The sequence below is a fragment of the Vidua chalybeata genome, chromosome 11 (assembly GCF_026979565.1).
Source record: "Vidua chalybeata isolate OUT-0048 chromosome 11, bVidCha1 merged haplotype, whole genome shotgun sequence".
Classification (NCBI taxonomy): Eukaryota; Metazoa; Chordata; class Aves; order Passeriformes; family Viduidae; genus Vidua; species Vidua chalybeata.
The window spans coordinates 20,008,534-20,026,020 of NC_071540.1; the positions used below are offsets into that span (position 1 = coordinate 20,008,534).

Here is a 17,487-nt window from a genome sequence, read left to right on the forward strand (position 1 = left end):
CGTTCCCTGCGGGGGGTTGTCCCAGGTTTTGGGGGCTCCTTTGGGACTCCCTGTGCACCTCCAGTGCGGGGCCCTCCCAGTTCCACCCCACTGTGGGCTCCATAAGGATTTTGGGAGGGGACCCTGCCGTGGCCATACTCTGCACATCCACATCCTGGATTTGCCCACAACTGCACTGTTTGTCCCCAAAACACCTCCCCAGTCCTGCCCCAGCCCTCCCAGGAGCAGGGCAGGACTGGGAGGATTCCCCCTGGAGCAGGAGGCAGGGGCAGGCAGTGCCTTTCCCACTTTTTATTGCAACAGCAACTGCAGAAATGACAAAAACCAGGGAGAGCGGGAGCAGAGCTGCCTGATCCCCCTGGGAGCTGGGGATTCCCTGAGAACTGGAGTTCCACAGGGATTTGGGGATTCCCCAGGGAACTGGGGGGTGCTTGGAGAGTTGGGACCCTCAGGGAGCTGAGCATGCCCAGGGATCTGGGGTTTCCCAGGAACTGGAGACCCAGAGGGAGATGAGAATCCCCAAGGATTTGGGGGATCCTTAGGAGCTGGGAAGGCCTTGGGGGCTGCAGACCCCACAGGAAGCTGAAGATTTTTGGGGATTTAGGGAGGTCCAGGAGCTGGGGAGTTCCTGGGAGCTGGAGACTCCACAGGGAGTTGAGCAGCCCCAGGGATTTGGGAATCTCCATAAGTTGGGAAGTCCCCGAGGGCTGGAAACCCCACGGGGAGCATCAAAGGGAGTTGGGAATTTGGGAGCTGAGCGTCTTAAGGGATTTGGGGATCTCTCCAGGGAGACAGAGATCCTACAAGGAGCTGAGCATTGCTGGGGATCTGCAGACGCCCAGGAGCTGGGAACCCCAGAGCATCACTGGGCATTTGGGAATCCCTTGGGGAGCCCGGGGGGGAACTGATGATCCCAGGGATCTGAGCATCACCAGGAGCGAGGGACCCACAGCAGGAGCTCAGCACACCCGGGGCTTTTGGGGATCCCCAGGAGCCCGCTGGCTGCAGTGGATCCAGGAGCAGCTGGGAAGCAGGAGCAGGGCAGCAGGGCAGGAGGATCCCCCGTTATTCCACCTCCACAGGGATGGGGTTCACCTGCCCCCCCACCTCCGGCTGCTTCTTGCGGGCGTCGGGGGGCGGCCGGGGCGGGGGGTTGCTGGGGGGCTGCTTGATGGTGCCCCCCACTTGTGGCCTCTCCCGGGGCTTCTGCTCGATGGGTCTCCACTCCTCCCCTCGAACTGCAGCCTGTGGGATCGGGAATAGCGCCAAGGAACAACCCCCACCCCCAAAAAAGGGGCTGTGTGGGGCAGGGAAAGCGCAGCTGGGGAAGGAAGATGTGACCCCCCTGTCCTGGGTGTTCCTGCAGCCCAGCCTGGGAATGCTTCTGGAATTCACACGTGGGTTTAGGGGTGCCCTGCTCCTCCCAGCCCCCCCAAAGCCCCTCTGCACTCACCAGCAGGTAGATGCCACTGGCGATGCCCAGGCAGACGGTGCCCAGGATGGTGGAGAGGAGGAATCCGGCAGGGACAGCCAGGCTGTGGCAGAGATTTGGCGTTCAGAGGGAGCTGGGGAGGGGCCCAGACCCACTCCCGACGTTCAGAGGGAGCTGGGGAGGGGCCCAGCCCCACTCCCGACCCCGCACCCCACTCACGCGGCGTGGAGGACGGCTCGGATGTAATAATTCCTGGTGAGGGGCCCCAACAGCTTCACCACGGCTGTCAGGTACTTCTGGCCACTGCAGGGTGACAGCAGGGGGTCACTGGGGGTGTCCCCACCCTCGGGGGACACCCGGCCTCCAGCCACCCCCATCTCGGCAAGGATCACCCTGAGGAACCCACCCGTGGGATCCAGCTCTGCTCCCACACCCCTGAGTTTGGGGGTACCAGGACGCCCCGTGCCAGGGCTGCAGGGGGGACCCAGCACTCACCACCTCTCCATGGTGGAGCCCTTTTTCCGTTTGCTCCTGGGATACTCGAGCAGGCAGACCAGGACGCCCGCCGCGCTGCCGGGGCGTCAAGGAAACGCGGGGTGGGACCGGGAACAACCCGCATCCCAAAAAAAGGGGCTGTGCCGGGCAGGGAGCGCACAGCTGGCAGCAGGAGGGGGAGATAAGGATGGGAGCCCTCCCCGGTCATGCCTCCCACCCCGATCCGGACAGGGTTTTCCCGCAGCCCAGCCCCGGGAATGCTGTCGGGAAGGATACATGGAATACGCCGCGAAGTACCAGCCCTTGAACTGCCCCGCCACGGCCACGATCCCGCCCGTCAGCAGGACTGCGGGAACAGCCGGCGTGGAGGGGCCACACCGGGACACGGCCCCCGGCCACGACACCGACCCCAACCCGGGACACAACCCCCCAAACTGGGACACAAACCCCCAGACTGGGATACACCCCCCCAAACCTGGATACAAACCCCCAGACTGGGATACACCCCCCCAAACCGGGACACAAACCCCCAAACCGGGATACACCCCCCCAAACCTGGATACAAACCCCCAAACCGGGATACAAACCCCCAAACCTGGATACAAACCCCCAACCCGGGACACAAACCCCCAAACCGGGACACAACCCCCCAAACTTGGATACAAACCTCCAAAACTGGGATACAACCCCCCAACCCGGGACACAAACCCCCAAACCTGGATACAACCCCTCAAACTTGGATACAAACCTTGAAAACCGAGACACAACCCCCCAAACTTGGATACAAACTCCCAAAACCGGGATAAACCCCCCCACACCGGGACACAACCCCCCAAACTTGGATACAAACTCCCAAAACCGGGATAAACCCCCCCACACCGGGACACAACCCCCCAAACTTGGATACAAACCTCCAAAACGGGACACAATCCCTCAAACTTGGATACAAACCCCCAAACCAGGATACAACCCCCCAAAACCGGGACACAAACCCCCAAAAACGGGACTCAAACCCCCAAACCTGGACGCAAACACCCAACCCGGGCTACGGCTCCCAAAACCGCGCATACAGCCCCGAGCTCAGGATATGCCGCCCCCAAACTCGGGACGCAGCCCCCCGCAAAGCCCCAAGCCGGGATCGTGGCCCTGGGGACACTCGGGACCCCCCCGGTCCAGGGAAGGGCCCTGGGGGTGCCGTGGCCCTCAGGAATCCCAGGTGCGGGATGCCGGGGAGATGCTGCGGGCGGGACCCGCGGGCCCAGGGAACTCCGGGGCCTCTGGGGAGATTTTTGGCCTCGCTGCCGGAGGAAGAGGAGAGTGGAGGAGGAGAGGACGGAACCGAGGAAGAGAGGGCAGAGGAGGAAGAGAAAAGGAGGAAGCGGAGGCTGCAGCCCCGCTGGGCCGGGACTTCCCGGCTGTGGCCGGCGCCTCCCGCCCGCACCCCCAGCCCGGTGGGACCCCCACCCATCCCATGCCATGCCCCGGGCGCTCACTCCTTCCAGAGCCCGGGGACTTTCTGGAGTGCCCCCAAACCCCCCCCCCCGCACTCACTGAGCCCGGCGGCGAGCGCCTGCTCGTTCGCCCACATGGCCCACTCGATCTGCCCCATGGCCCACAGCGGCTTCGGCTGCTCCCGGCTCCGCTCGGCTCGCTCCGAGCGGGTTCGGCTGCTCCCGGTTCCGCTCGACTCGCTCCGAACGGGTTCGGCTACTCCCGGGTCCGCTAAGCTCGGTCCGAGCGGGTTCGGCTGCTCCTGGCTCCGCTCGGCTCGCTCCGAGCGAGTTCGGCTGCTCCCGGTTCCGCTCGGCTCGGTCCGAACGGGCTCGGCTACTCCCGGTTCCGCTCGGCTCGGTCCGAGCGGGTTCCGCTGCTCCCGGTTCCGCTAAGCTCGGTCCGAGCGGGTTTGGCTGCTCCCGGCCCGGTCCGGTTCGGCTCAGCCCAGAGGGTTCGGCTCCGCTCGGCTCAGCCCGGCCGGGTTCTGCTCGGATCGCACCGCCCGCCCCGGCCCGCTCTGCTCTGCCTTGCTTTGCCCGCTGGAGCTCGGCTGCTCCCGGCCCCGCTGGGCCCGGCTGTCCCGGTTCGGCTCCGCTCGCTCCGGTCCCGACCCGGAAGGCGGGTGCGGCGCTACTCCCGCAGGCCACGCCTCCTTCGCATTGACCACACCCCTTTCTCCACTGGCCACGCCCCCGCGGGGACACGGCACCGAGCCGAGGTCACGGCACCGAGCCGGGGCCACCCCGGGGTCACGGCGGTGACAGGGATGGAGCGGAGGGACGCGGGGACAACAGGGGCCACGCGGGGGCACGGGGCCCGTCCCAGCAGCAGGGACATCGGAGCGATGGGGACAGGATCACTCCTGCAAGGGCCAGGGAGGGGACAGGGGACGTGGCACGTGGAGGGACAAGTGACAACTTGGGGACATATGGGTCAGGAGATGCCCCACAAGGGACACAGGGGCCCCGTGGGGTGACAGGGCTGTGCGAGGTGACAGGATCAGCCCCAGGGACTGTCCCCATCTCCTGTCCCCGCTTTTGGCTGGCGCTGTTCCCCCCCCCAGCCCCGCACACAGAACCCGACAGCCCAAAACAGCACTGGAACCAGGAACCTTCTGTTTCCTTACAAAAGATTAAAAACCAGCCCCGGCGTCACATCCCGCCCCGGGGCTGGGGACAGCTTTGCAGCAGGCCTGGCTCAGGTCCTGAGGCCCGCTGGTGGCACCGGCAGAGTCCCCCCGGCGTGTCCCGGCGTGTCCCGGTGTCACCGGGGTCAGGCACGGCTCCGGGGCAGCCCGTCCGTGCCCAGGAGGTGCTGGCTGGGGTCATCCACCAGCTGGGGACCAGGGCCAGGCTGTGGGGCAGGACACGGGTCAGGGACACTGGGGAGCCCCACTGCCTGCAGGGCCCCACCCCCTGCTGTGGGTGGGGGGCACCCACAGACCCTAAAAGGTCACCCCATGGCTGGTGACAGGGGGAATGTGTCCAGAAATGGGGTCCTGCACACCCACCTGGGGATGGGGATAGGGATAGGGTCCCACACACCCACCTGGGGATGGGGACAGGGCCCTACACACCCACCTGGGGATGGGGACAGGGATGGGGTCCCACACACCACCCTGGGGATGGGGACAGGGCCCTACACACCCCCCCTAGGAATTGGGACAGGAATGGGGTCCCACACACCCACCTGAGGATGGGGACAGGGATGGGGTCCCACACACCACCCTGGGGACGGGGATGGGGACAGGGATGGGGTCCCACACACCCACCTGGGGATGGGGACAGGGCCCTACACACCCCCCCTAGGAACTGGGACAGGGATGGGGTCCCACACACCCCCCCTAGGAATTGGGACAGGGATGGGGTCCCACACACCCACCCTGGGGATGGGGACAGGGCCCTACACACCCCCCCTAGGAACTGGGACAGGGATGGGGTCCCACACACCCACCTGGGGATGGGGACAGGGCCCTACACACCTCCCCTAGGAATTGGGGCAGGAATGGGGTCCTGGACACCCCTGGGGACAGCAGTGGGGTCCCACCACCCCCTTGGCGCCAGGAACGGGGTCAGAGCCCTCCCCTAGAGGCCGTGTCCCCCCCGGCCAGCCCCCCCCCAGCCCCCTCACCTTGGTGTGCAGGATGTACTGGACAGCCCCCGGCACGGGCTCGGTGACCACGGCGGCCAGCAGCTCCTGCGGCAGCGCGGCCGAGCCCACGGGCAGCCCCCGGACAAACCTGCGGCACGGGGGGGGGGAGCCGGCGCTCAGTCCCCGCGTGCCCGGCACCCCCCAACCCTGCCCGGTGAGGAGCGGGGTTCCCTTACTGGTCCCCGTTGGCGGCGGGGGGGAAGCTGCGCCTCACCACCTCCACGAACTCGGCCACGGCGTCGGCCAGCGCGAAGACGACGGCGTTGGGGCCGGCGTCGAAGGTGTAGGCGACCTGCGGCGGCGTTGTGGGCACGTGGGGACCCGGGGAAGGGCCACGGCGCCGTGGCAGCCCCGGGGCCCCGCGGGTACCTTGGTGTGGCCGTGGTGGGCGTTGTAGCGGTGCGCCAGCGCGATGATGTGGCGCGACACGTCCGTGAGGTAGAAGATGGGCGGGAAGGTGTCGAGGCAGGTGGCGTGGAACTGGTTGCTGTCCCTCATGGCCAGCTGGCCAAAGCCCTCAAAGTCCCGCTCCTGGATGTGCTGCATCATCTGCGCCAGGCACTCGGGGACCACCACCTCTGCCCGGTGCTGCCACGGCACGGGGGGGTCACCATCAGCCCATTTCAGTGACACCCATGGCAAGCGTGTCACGGTTACCCCAAATCAGGGACAACCCCAGCGGGCAGGTTGTGGCCACCCCAATTCAGTGACACCCATGGCAGGTGGGTCGTGGTCACCCCAAATCAGGGACAACCCCAGCAGGCAGGTTGTGGCCACCCCACTTCAGTGACACCCATGGCAAGTGTGTCACGGTTACCCCAAATCAGTGACAAGCCCAGCAGGCAGGTTGTGGCCACCCCACTTCAGTGACACCCATGGCAGGAGGGTCGTGGTCGCCCCAAATCAGTGACAAGCCCAGCAGGCAGGTTGTGGCCACCCCACTTCAGTGACACCCACGGCAGGAGGGTCACGGTTACCCCAGTTTGTTGATGCCCACAACAGGTGGGTTGTGGTCACCCCAAATCTGGGGATACAGCAGGAAGGTCACTGTACCCCCAGTTTGGTGACAGCCACAGCACCATGACCCTCTGGGGGTCACTGCACACCCTCCAGCCCCATTGCAAGGGAAAGGGGACGAGTCCCGTGTCCCCCTACCTTCAGCAGGGGACTGGTCTCCACACTGGTCTGCATGCCCGCCGTGCTGCCCACCGGCTTCTTCTCCCCACTGACCTGGGGGGGACACAGGCGCTGGGACACGGCCCCTCCTGAGCCCCCCCGAGTCCCAAATCCCCCGCCAGCCCCTCACCACCAGGATGAGGACGCGGAGCTCCGGCCAGTGAGTCTCGGGGGCCACCTGCAGGGCCAGGCTGTCGGTGCCATCGGGGCGCTCCCCGCGCTGCCACTGCACGAAGCCCCCGAACATGCTGCGACAGGCACTGCCCGAGCCCCGCCGGGCCACCTCGGACAGCTCCTCCTCCAGCCCATAGAGCCGGGCCAGCGCCGACACTGCGGGGACAGGCAGAGGGGACAGCCCTGTCACCCCTCCTGATGCAAACACAGAGCCGGGCCAGCGCTGGCACTGTGGGGACAGCCCTGTCACCCCTCCCAGTGCTACCACAGAGCTGGGCCAGCGCTGGCACTGAGGGGACAGGCAGAGGGGACAGCCCTGTCACCCCTCCTGATGCAAACACAGAGCCGGGCCAGCACTGACACTGCAGGGACAGCCCTGTCACCCCTCCCAGTGCTACCACAGAGCTGGGCCAGCGCTGGCACTGAGGGGACAGGCAGAGGGGACAGCCCTGTCACCCCTCCTGATGCGAACACAGAGCTGGGCCAGTGCTGGCACTGTGGGGACAGCTCTGTCACCCCTCCCAGTGTTACCACAGAGCTGGGCCAGCCAGAGCACAATGAGAGGGGACAGCCCTGTCACCCCTCCTGCTGCTACCACAGAGCCGGGCCAGCGCTGGCACTGCGGGGACAGGCAGAGGGGACAGCCCTGTCACCCCTCCCAGTGCTACCACAGAGCTGGGCCAGCACTGACACTGCAGGGACAGCCCTGTCACCTCTCCCAGCACCCTCCATGCCATACTGCCCCAGGCAGGGAACAGGGGACAGCGAGGGGACACCCCCAGCACCCCTCCCAAGGCAGGAGGGGACAGATGAGGGCCCCACACGCACCCAGGCAGGCGTAGCCAGCGGCGGACGAGGCGAGCCCGGCGGCCGTGGGGAAGTTGTTCTCGGAGGCGATGTGGATTTTGTAGGACAGGCTGAGCGCCGCCGTGTCCTCAGCGCCCCCGCGGCGCTTCCGCGCCAGGCGCCGCACTGCGGGGACAGCGGGGTCAGGGGACAGGGGGACAGGGGGGACAGGGGACAGGGGGACAGGGGACAGGGGACAGGAGGAACAGGGGACAGCGGGGTCAGCAGGGACAGCGGGGTCAGGGGACAGGGGGGACAGGGGACAGCGGGGGTCAGCAGGGACAGCGGGGTCAGGGGACAGCGGGGATAGAGGACAGCGGGGTCAGGGGACAGGGGACAGGGGACAGTGGGGTCAGCGGGGACAGGGGGACAGCGGGGTCAGGGGACAGGGGGACAGGGGGACAGGGGACAGGGGGACAGGGGACAGGGGGACAGGGGACAGGGGACAGGGGACAGGGGGACAGGGGGACAGGGGACAGGGGACAGGGGACAGGGGGACAGGGGGGACAGGGGACAGGGGGGACAGGGGACAGGGGACAGCGGGGTCAGGGGACAGGGGACGGGACAGTGGGGACAGGGGACAGGAGGGACAGGGGACAGGAGGGACAGTGGGGTCAGGGGACAGCAGGGACAGCAGAGACAGGGGACAGCGGGGACAGTGGGGTCAGGGGACAGGACAGCGGGGACAGGGGACAGCAGGGACAGGGGATACTGGGGACAGTGGGGTCAGGGGACAGCGGGGAGGGACAGGGGACAGCTGAGACAGGGGGGACAGTGGGGACAGCACAGGCAATGGGGTCAGGGGACAGCAGGGTCAGGGGACAGCAGGGACAGCGGGGACACCCCCGGGCAGGGGACGCTCACCCTCGCGCAGACAGGCCTGGACCCGCGGGTGCCCCACGTCCGCCTCCTTCCCGTTGAGCCACAGCCGGTCCTCCGTGAAATCCCGGCTGGCCGCCGCTGTCGTGGTGGTCTTGAGCTGTGGGGGGAGAGAGGGAGGGGGCTCAGCACACCTGGTCCTGGTCCTAAACCTGGTCCTAAACCTGGTGCTGATGCTGACCCACCTGGTCCTGGTGCAGCGTCACGCTCAGGGAGGAGTTGATGGGCAGGATGAGGTCGGTGTCACGCTTGCCCCCTGCAAGAGAGCACGGCATGGCACGGCTAGGAATGGCATGGAATGGCATGGAACAGCATGGCACGGCTAGGAATGGCACGGAAGTTTGATGGCACCAATGGACACAGCAAAGTGTAGCATGGCACAGCCAGGAATGGCACAGCCGGGAATGGCACAGCCGGGAATGGCACAGCCGGGAATGGCACGGCACAGCCAGGAATGGCACGGCTAGAAATGGCATGGCACAGCCAGGAATAGCATGGCACAGCCAGGAATGGCACAGCCGGGAATGGCACGGCACAGCCAGGAATGGCACAGCCCAGCCAGGAATGGCACGGCTAGGAGTGGCATGGAACAGTTCCGGATGGCACGGATGGACACAAGGCAAAGCAAGGCATAACAGCGCTTGGCACGGCTTGGGATGGCACGGCACGGCACGGAACTGCACGGCAAGCGAGGACACAGTGCAGCACGGCCTGGCCCGGCGCCGCCGGACACCGCACACCCAGCCCAGCCCGGAGCCGGTGCCGCCGGGCCCCCGCAGGTGCCAAGCCCGCCCCGGCCGTGTCCCCGGCACTCACAGTACTTGATCACGGCGATGTTCACGGGGGCCGTGCAGGTCGCCATGGCCAGCGCGCGCTCCGCCGCCATCGCCGCCGGCCGCCCTCAGGCCCCGCCCCCGCGCCACGCACGTGACCCGTGGCCTGCGGCGTGTCCCGCCTCGCCATTGGCCGAGAGCGCGGCACCCGGTCCCCAACAGCCAATGGCAGCGATCGGACCACGCGAGGCCCCGCCCCCTGAGCGCGTTGGGCTGGGCCTGGGGGGCGCCATTTTTGAATTGGGCAACACCTGCGCGTGCGCAGATGCGCCCGGTGCCCCCGGTACCGCTCCCGACACCCGCCCGGTTCTGCTGCCTGCACCGCTCAGTCCCCAGTGCTACCCCGTGTCCCCGGTACCACCCCAGCGCTCCAACTGTCCCCAGTACTCTGAGTGCTCCCAGAGCCTTTAGGGCCACTGTATCCCAGTGCTCCAGCGCTCCCAGTATCCCGGTGCTCCCAGCACCCCCAGTATCCCAGTGCTTCCAGTATCCCAATGCTCCAGTATCCTAGCACTCCCAGTACCCCGGTGCTCCAGTACCCCAGTGCTCCCAGCACCTCCAGTATCCCCAGTATCCCAGTGCTTCCAGTATCCCAGTGCTCCAGTACCCCCAGTGTCCCAACGCTTCCAGTATCCCAGTGCTCCAGCACCTCCAGTATCCCCAGTATCCCAGTGCTCCCAGCACCCCCAGTATCCCAGTGCTCCCAGTATCCCAGTGCTCCCAGCACCCCCAGTATCCCAGTGCTCCAGCACCTCCAGTACCCCCGGTATCCCAGTGCTCCCAGTACACCAGTGCTCCCAGTACACCAGTGCTCCCAGTATCCCTCCAGTGCTTCCCCCGGCCCAGAGGCCACGCGTGGATGAAACTGCCTTTATTGAGAAAAATGGTTTGCTACAAATACGTCATCGAGTTAATTCCTCTTCAAAAAACAGGACGGCTCGTTAAAAGTTCTAATTATGCAAAAAAAGTGGTGGGCGATGCACTGGTGGGCACGGCCAGTGGGATCCTGGCACTGGGAGGATCCCTGGCACAGAGAGGGATCCCTGCACAGAGAGATCCCTGGCACAGAGAGATCCCTGGCACAGAGAGGGATCCCTGGCACAGAGAGATCCCTGCACAGAGAGATCCCTGGCACAGAGAGATCCCTGGCACAGAGAGGGATCCCTGGCACAGAGAGATCCCTGCACAGAGAGATCCCTGGCACAGAGAGATCCCTGCACAGAGAGATCCCTGCACAGAGAGATCCCTGGCACAGAGAGATCCCTGGCACAGAGAGATCCCTGCACAGAGAGATCCCTGCACAGAGAGATCCCTGGCACAGAGAGATCCCTGGCACAGAGAGATCTCTGGCACAGAGGGGGATCCCTGGCACAGAGGGGGATCCCTGGCACAGAGAGATCCCTGCACAGAGAGATCCCTGCACAGAGAGATCCCTGGCACAGAGGGGGATCCCTGGCACAGAGAGGGATCCCTGGCACAGCCTGGTGTGGCCCCTCACAGCCAGGGCCTTAAAGTGCTTTACAAAAGCAGCTCTTGCTGCCCCTGCTCTGTCTCTGTGGGGCAAAAAGGAGGAGGAGAAGGAGGAGGGCAGGGAAGGAGCCCGAGGTTAACAGTGCTGGCCCAACAGCACGGAGCTCTCATGGAGGCTGCTCCAGCAGCTGAGGGTCCCAGCTGAGCACAGGACAGGGAAACACTCCCAGCTCCCTCCTGGAAGATGCCAGTGCTCTCCATCCCACCAGGGACATCCCCCAGGTGCCAGCAATGCCGGGCAGGTAAGGGAAGATCCCACCCCTCCTGGCTGGCCTGGCTCCAGAAAGGGGAGCGGGGCAGCTCCAGCCCTTTCCCTGCCCTGCCAGGGGAGCTGAGGGCTCCCTGCACGATCCCAAAATCATCCAGGACTAGGAAAACCAAAATAAACCCCAAGCCAGTATTGCTAGAGCAGAGCTGGAGCCAGGTTTTGGATAAAGCTCAGGAATTCTCCGAGCAGGGAGACGCAGAGGGGGCCTCTCCCACCCTTTCCCTGCAAATCCCTGCAGGAAGGCTCTCGGGAATCACCCCCTCCCTCAGGGCTCACCCCGTGCCTGGTGCCATCTCCCCCCCAGCCTCTCCCAGCCCTGCAGAGCCAACTCCAGCAGCAGCAGGCAGGGCTGAGAGGAAGGGGCAGGGGGAAGGGGTCACCAGGATGCTGTGGAGCACCCTGGATCCCGTTCCCAGGGAGGGATTACCACGGGGAGATGCAATCCCTGATTTCTGGGGGGAGCAGGAGCTCGGGGCTGGGATCCTGCATGGGCAGCAATTCCATGGGCAACCAGCACCTGGATCCAACCCAGCCATCCTGCCCGCTCCCTCACAGGCAGAGGAATTCTGCTGAGGGAAGGGAAAGGCCCAGAAAGATCCAGGAAAGGCCCAAAAAGATCCAGGAAAGGCCCAGAAAGATCCAGGAAAGGCCCAGAAAGATCCAGGAATGGCCCAGAAAGATCCAGGAAAGGCCCAGAAAGATCCAGGAAAGGCCCAGAAAGATCCAGGAAAGGCCCAGAAAGATCCCTGCACTTCCCCCACCTCAGAGTCCGACGCGCTGCTCTGGGATCCAGCTCCTGCCTCCTGCCCCGTTCCCAAATCCACGTGTTCATTGGTTTGGGTTATCTGTGTAAAAAATAAACTTTCTTCATCGTGTTCCATAAAAATACTCTTGTCCCGGGTGGCAGATATTGCAGAGTGAAGGGGAACAGCTTCTGACCCCGCTCTAGAAAACGTGGAAAAGGCTTCGCTTTGTGTAGAAAAAGGCAAGGGTTTGGTGTCCCAAGAGCCGGTAGAAAACGAGGAAGGAGAGGTTTCCCTGGATGCTGGATGCCATCCTCGAGGGCTCCTCTGAACCACTGCTCAGTCTCATCCTGGGATCCAGGTGAAGGAGGCAGCTCCAGCCTCCAGCACGGGGGTCAGGACAGCCTGACATCTCTAGAAAAATCCTTGGAGAGTTTAAAAAAAAGATGCTCCGTGCTGCCTTCCTCTCCTTTTTAAAAGGACGTGGCTGATTCCAGTCCCAAATGAGGGTGTTGGGCATCCAGTCTGTCATTTTCAGGTTCCTATTCTGCTGCAACAGAGAGCAGGGACGAGTGTGCCAAAGAGCATCTAACAATAAATAGATCTGGACACAGGGCTATGCTCCCAACACGGATATGAAATGCCAATCCAAGGATTGATCCCAGCCCTGCTCCAGCGCTCTCTGCTCACTCACTGTGACAACTGAAGAGGCTCCACCTTCTTAAACAAGGTGGGAATTGCAGTGGGAACAGAGTGGGGCTCCGGAGGGTTCCTGGAGTGTCCAGAAGGAGCCAGGGCAGGGAGAGGGATCAGCCTCAGTTCTCAGAGAGGGACAGAGCCAGGGCCGCCTGCAACGCTGCCTCCTCGTCGATGTTGTAATCCTGAAAATCAAAGAGGGCAGCTCAGGAGAGCTGGCACAGCTGGCACTGTGAATCGCAGTTCACTCTCTGATAAAAGAAAACGAGCTAAAAATTAATGGTCACTGTTGGATTTCAGTGCTGTTTGTAACTAAAATCTCCTGAATTCACTGATATTTGAATTTTTCCCTGCTCCCCTGAGTACTGGTTTCCTCACAGTTATAGACTTAGTCAATTCTTATCCGAATTATATCTTTACCTAATATTCCCTGTACTTTCCTTATTAGTGACACCTTTTTTTATATTTAAATCACATACTGAAAAAAGTTATCTGTAAGCCTGAATATTGCAATAAGGTAAAGACGAAATATATATGTCATATATAAAAAATAATGTAGGAGTGGCACAGGCTGGACTCTTAATTTTGAATTAAACTTTTCTAACTGTGTCAGGTTGTCCTCTCTTTTTCAGGTGGGAGTATTCAATTCTTTCTCCTATTAAATTTCTTAAGAAACATTTCTGTTTAACGGAGCCTCTGTTCCTCTGGCACACACATCCCCGGGGTGCCCCCTGTGCCCACATCCCTCTCCTGCCTGGGATCCCACACCTGCCAGGAGGGGTGCCCACACAAGCTGAGGCCAAAGGGTGAAGCTTTCTAGCAAGGCCAGGGTTTTTTGCAGAGCTCCAGGTCGGGTTTATCCAGCTCCTGAAGTCAGGATATTCCTCTGAAAATGCCTGGAGGGTCTTTTCCCTGACACATCTCCAAGGAAAGCAGGATGGGAACGGAGCCTCCCGTGAGGCCAAGGCTGAGCCATCACAACTGCCCCCCACACAGGAGGGGTCAGGGACCCCCCATGTGCAGCAACCACACCCCCCCAAACCCTGGGGAAGGGCTGCTCCCACCCCCTGCTCCCAAAACCTCCAAGAAAAGGGGTTTTGTGTTACAATTTCCTCAGCGCAGGAGTTCCATGGATAAACCCATTTTGTGGAGCACAGGAGCAACCCCCTCTCCCTCCTGGTGTGTGAGGACAACCTTGGTGGGTGTGGGGGTCTCGTGGGTGGGACACGTGTGCCCCGTGAAGGGCTGGTTTCACCTCCTGGCACAGAACACAGCCCCTCTTTTTTACCTCAGGGTCACACTCACCACGAAGGTGTCGTAGGAGAACTTGTGCCTGTGGAGCAGGTGCTGCAGGAAGTTGGCACTCTTGTAGCTGGGATCCCCCCAGGGCATGGCCGAGCACACCGGGCACACCTGTGGGGACACGGACATGGTGGCACCTGCACAGGGACCTCGCAGAGAGGTGAGTGGTGCCCCTCCTCTGACAGGCTCCAAGCTCCATCCAACCTGGCCTTGGACATTTCCAGGGATCCAGGGGCAGCCACAGCTTCTCTGGGCACCAGTGCCAGGGCTTCCCCACCCTCACAGGGAAAGATTTCTCCCTAATATCCAACCCAAACCAACTTTCTGGCAGTTTGGATCCATTCCCCCTTGTCCTGTCACTCCAGGCCCCTGTCAACAGTCTCTCTCCACCTTCCCTGAAGGTTCTGGAAGGCCACAATTAGGTCTCCCTGAAGCTTCTCTTTTCCAGGCTGAACAATCCCAAATTTCCTCAGCCTCTCCTCATGGCAGAGCTGCTCCACCCCTCTGATCAACTTGGTGATCTCCCCTGGAGCAGCTCCATCAGCTCCAGGTCCTCCCTGTGCTGAAGATCCCAAGTCCCCCACCTTGGTCCACCCAGAGGGAACAGGGAGAGGAAATCCAGCACCACCTGGCTTGCAGGAACAGGGGGATGGAGGCAGCTCATCCCAGGGAGCCTCTAAGAAAGCAGAGACAGATCCCCACCTCCCAAAGGGATCTGAACCAGCTGGAACACAGCTGTGCCTCCACACCCACCCGTGCTGCTGGCCTGGGGTGCTGCAGGGGGTGGCTGGATCCCAGAGCCGTGGCACACAGCCCAGCAGCACTCACCACTTTGTTGGGGTCGTTGCGGTGGTTCTCCATGCAGTGCTTCACCAGCTCCTGCTGGTCCAGGTTCCGCGCCCCGCAGTACGGGCACACGAACGTCGAGCGGTTGGGAATGTTGCTGGAGAGAGCAAGGATGAGCTCAGATCTGAGGGGAGGCTGCAGTGACTCCTTCCAAACCAACGCAGCAGAAGCTCTGTGGCAGCAGGAGCCAGCCCAGCCCCTCTCCCTGCTTTGGTGGAGCCTTCATCCCACCCCGCGCTCCGAAACGCGGAGCGGCAGCGCCAGGAGGGAAACAGGCGCTGCTCTTCCTCCCAGGGAAAGGCACAACACACACCTGGATTTCAGGGCATGCAAGGAGGGCCACGTTTCCCTACCTGAGGCACAGGAATACCTGGGAATAGGCTGGGATGTGGGGACAACAGGAACGAACTTGGGGCAGTTGGCCATCTGCTCCTGCACCTTGGCGCAGGACGAGACGTGAGAGCGCATTTTGGCCAGGGTCACCTGGGGAAGGAGCACAAGAAACATTCCTGGAGGTGCAGGGACGCCTGCCAGGAGCCAGGAGAGGAGCTGGCTTTGCTCAGCTGAGGTGGCAGCGACCTCTGGTCCGTGTGGGATGACCCACAGCAGCGGGAATGCTGCAGCCACCTTGCAGGACGGAGATTTGGGGCTGCGGGGATCCCCAGAGGTGCTGTCCCTGTCCCCTGGGAGCAGAGCCCGACCCGCCCTGGCTGTCCCCCTCTGTGCAGAGCCAGAAAGTCCCTCCTGAGCCTCCTTTTCTCCAGGCTGAGCCTCCCCAGACCCTTCCCCAGCTCCGTTCCCTTCTCTGGACACATTCCAGAGGAGGATGGGGACAGTGGGGACAGCAGGGACAGTGGGGACAGGCAGCTTTACCTTCTTGCTGCAGCCTCTGCAGGGAGCCTTGTAGGACGAGAGCTGCTTCTCCACGCTGGAAGCCTTCTCCACCTTTTTGGGATCGAAGGGCACGCGGCAGAGCGGGCACAGCGGGGAGGGCACCTGCAGGCAGGGCTGCAGGCATTCCCCACAAAACCTGGGGGGCACAGGGTGGCCCTGAGCACCCCGGGCACAGCGGGATCCCAGCAGGGCACCCCGCTCCCCCAGAAGCCAGGGGATGGGCTTTGGCTTTTCAGCAGCTTTAGCTTTTGTATTTTCAGATTCTGCGCTGCGTTGGTAAATAACTCTGAACTCCACATGAATGTCAGCAGCTCTCCCCACAGCTCAGACAGAACAATCCCTTTCCAGCCCCAGAACCAAGGACACCGCTGCAGCTTCAGCCCCAAAAGGTGCAAACAACAAAAAGGCCCAAAAGGCCCAAAAAATCCAAACCACAGGGAATTGAAGAGAGAAAACTGGGAGGCTGGGACTGCATCACCTGGAGCTGTGACTGGACAATGAACCCCAATATGGAAATGGACCAAAACTTATAAAAGTGTGAAAACTTGTGACTCAGAGTCCATCTTGGGCTCTGGCACTGCCCAAGGTGTGTCCTTTGAAGGCCTTTTTAATAAATCCCTAATTCAATCCTTTTACTTTGTTTAGCCTCTGTTCTGGGCATCGCAGGGATCAGCATCCCTGCTGGGGGAACTGGGAGAACTGGGAGCAGGTGAGTCCCCAGGGAGCTCCTGCAGGCTCACACAATTCCCCTGCTCCAAGGCTGGATTGGAAAGGAGCCCAAGGCAGTGCTGGGTATCCAGGCCAGGCAGGATCAGCTCATCCCAGCTCCTTCCATCGCCAGGAGCAAAGGAATGCCAGCAGCCCAGAGGAGGCAAAGGAGCCCCCGCGTCCCCAAAACGCGATTATCCCGGAATTCACCAGGAACAGGGAATGAAACACCCCAAAGGCTCTGCCACTGCCAGGGGAGCGAGGACAGGGGATCGTGGAAGGGTCAGGAATCGCCCCCAGCCCCAGAGAAGCAGTGAGGCGGTGCTGGAGCCCCAAACAAAGCCCCAGCCCCTTGGGAACGTCCCCAAAATCCGATGGGAAAGGGACCAGCGTGTCCCCGGAATGCCGGGGGGACACGTGGGCAAGGGCTGGGGGTCCTGGGGACAGCAGCCAGCTCTGGGAGCTGAGGGCGTGGGAGGGTGGGATGGGGATCCCGCTGTGGGACGGGATGGGGGCCCCGGTACTTGAGAGGGGAGTCCCGGTACCGAACCATCCCCGGTGTGGGCCGGGGGTCCCGGTGCCGCCTGGGCTCACCAGGCAGAGCGCCCGCAAGGATCCCACGGCCGGCACAGCGCCCAGCCCCGCGTCCCGCCCGTCCCCGGGGCCGCCTCATTCCGGGGGTCCCCGCCGCCCCCGCCCGGGCCCCGTCTCACGTGTGCCCGCAGCCCGCGATGCCGACGGCGCGGTGGAAAACCTCGAGGCAGATGGGGCAGCTGAACTGCGCCTCCAGCGCCTCGGCCGCGGCCCCGGGCCCGGGGGCGGCGCGGGGGGGCCCGGCCGGGCCCTGCGGCCGCTGCGCCGCCGCCACCAGCAGGCTCCGGAACATGGCGGCGGCGGCGGCGGCCGGCGGGGCGGGGGCAACGTCACCGAGCGGCGCCGCCGCGTCATCGCCGCGCGACGGGAGCGCACCGGGACACGGCGGGACCCGGCGGGACCGAGCGGAGCCGAGCGCGGGCCGAG

At 63.4% G+C, this 17,487-nt stretch overlaps 3 protein-coding genes across 6 annotated transcripts; all 3 read right to left on the reverse strand.

The window, feature by feature from the left end:
- Positions 1-276: 276 nt before the first annotated feature.
- Positions 277-4,070, reverse strand: LOC128793375 (cytochrome b-245 light chain). Its single transcript, XM_053952469.1, has 6 exons — positions 3,479-4,070; positions 2,204-2,273; positions 1,928-2,002; positions 1,652-1,735; positions 1,454-1,535; positions 277-1,245 (listed from the first exon to the last, which is right to left on the reverse strand). Exons 1-6 carry the CDS (start codon positions 3,534-3,536, stop codon positions 1,066-1,068), a joined length of 549 nt encoding a protein of 182 aa, XP_053808444.1. The 5' UTR covers positions 3,537-4,070; the 3' UTR covers positions 277-1,065.
- Positions 4,071-4,519: 449 nt separating this feature from the next.
- On the reverse strand, positions 4,520-9,559 carry MVD (mevalonate diphosphate decarboxylase). Its single transcript, XM_053952455.1, has 10 exons — positions 9,464-9,559; positions 8,833-8,903; positions 8,633-8,747; positions 7,751-7,894; positions 6,879-7,078; positions 6,728-6,802; positions 5,942-6,160; positions 5,749-5,864; positions 5,552-5,660; positions 4,520-4,774 (listed from the first exon to the last, which is right to left on the reverse strand). Exons 1-10 carry the CDS (start codon positions 9,531-9,533, stop codon positions 4,694-4,696), a joined length of 1,200 nt encoding a protein of 399 aa, XP_053808430.1. The 5' UTR covers positions 9,534-9,559; the 3' UTR covers positions 4,520-4,693.
- A 777-nt stretch (positions 9,560-10,336) lies between these two features.
- Positions 10,337-17,353, reverse strand: RNF166 (ring finger protein 166). Of its 4 annotated transcripts, none has more exons than XR_008432785.1 (7): positions 17,181-17,353; positions 15,739-15,895; positions 15,236-15,348; positions 14,848-14,962; positions 14,023-14,130; positions 12,716-12,902; positions 10,337-12,568 (listed from the first exon to the last, which is right to left on the reverse strand). XR_008432785.1 is itself a non-coding variant. In XM_053952462.1 (6 exons), the coding sequence occupies exons 1-6, from the start codon at positions 17,351-17,353 to the stop codon at positions 12,837-12,839; spliced, it is 732 nt and encodes a 243-aa protein (XP_053808437.1). In that variant the 3' UTR covers positions 10,337-12,836. The 4 variants fall into 4 exon arrangements, 1 of the variants encoding a protein (XP_053808437.1); XR_008432784.1 differs by having other exon boundaries at positions 10,337-12,571; XR_008432786.1 differs by having other exon boundaries at positions 10,337-12,123; positions 12,218-12,902.
- Between the last annotated feature and the right edge of the window lie 134 nt (positions 17,354-17,487).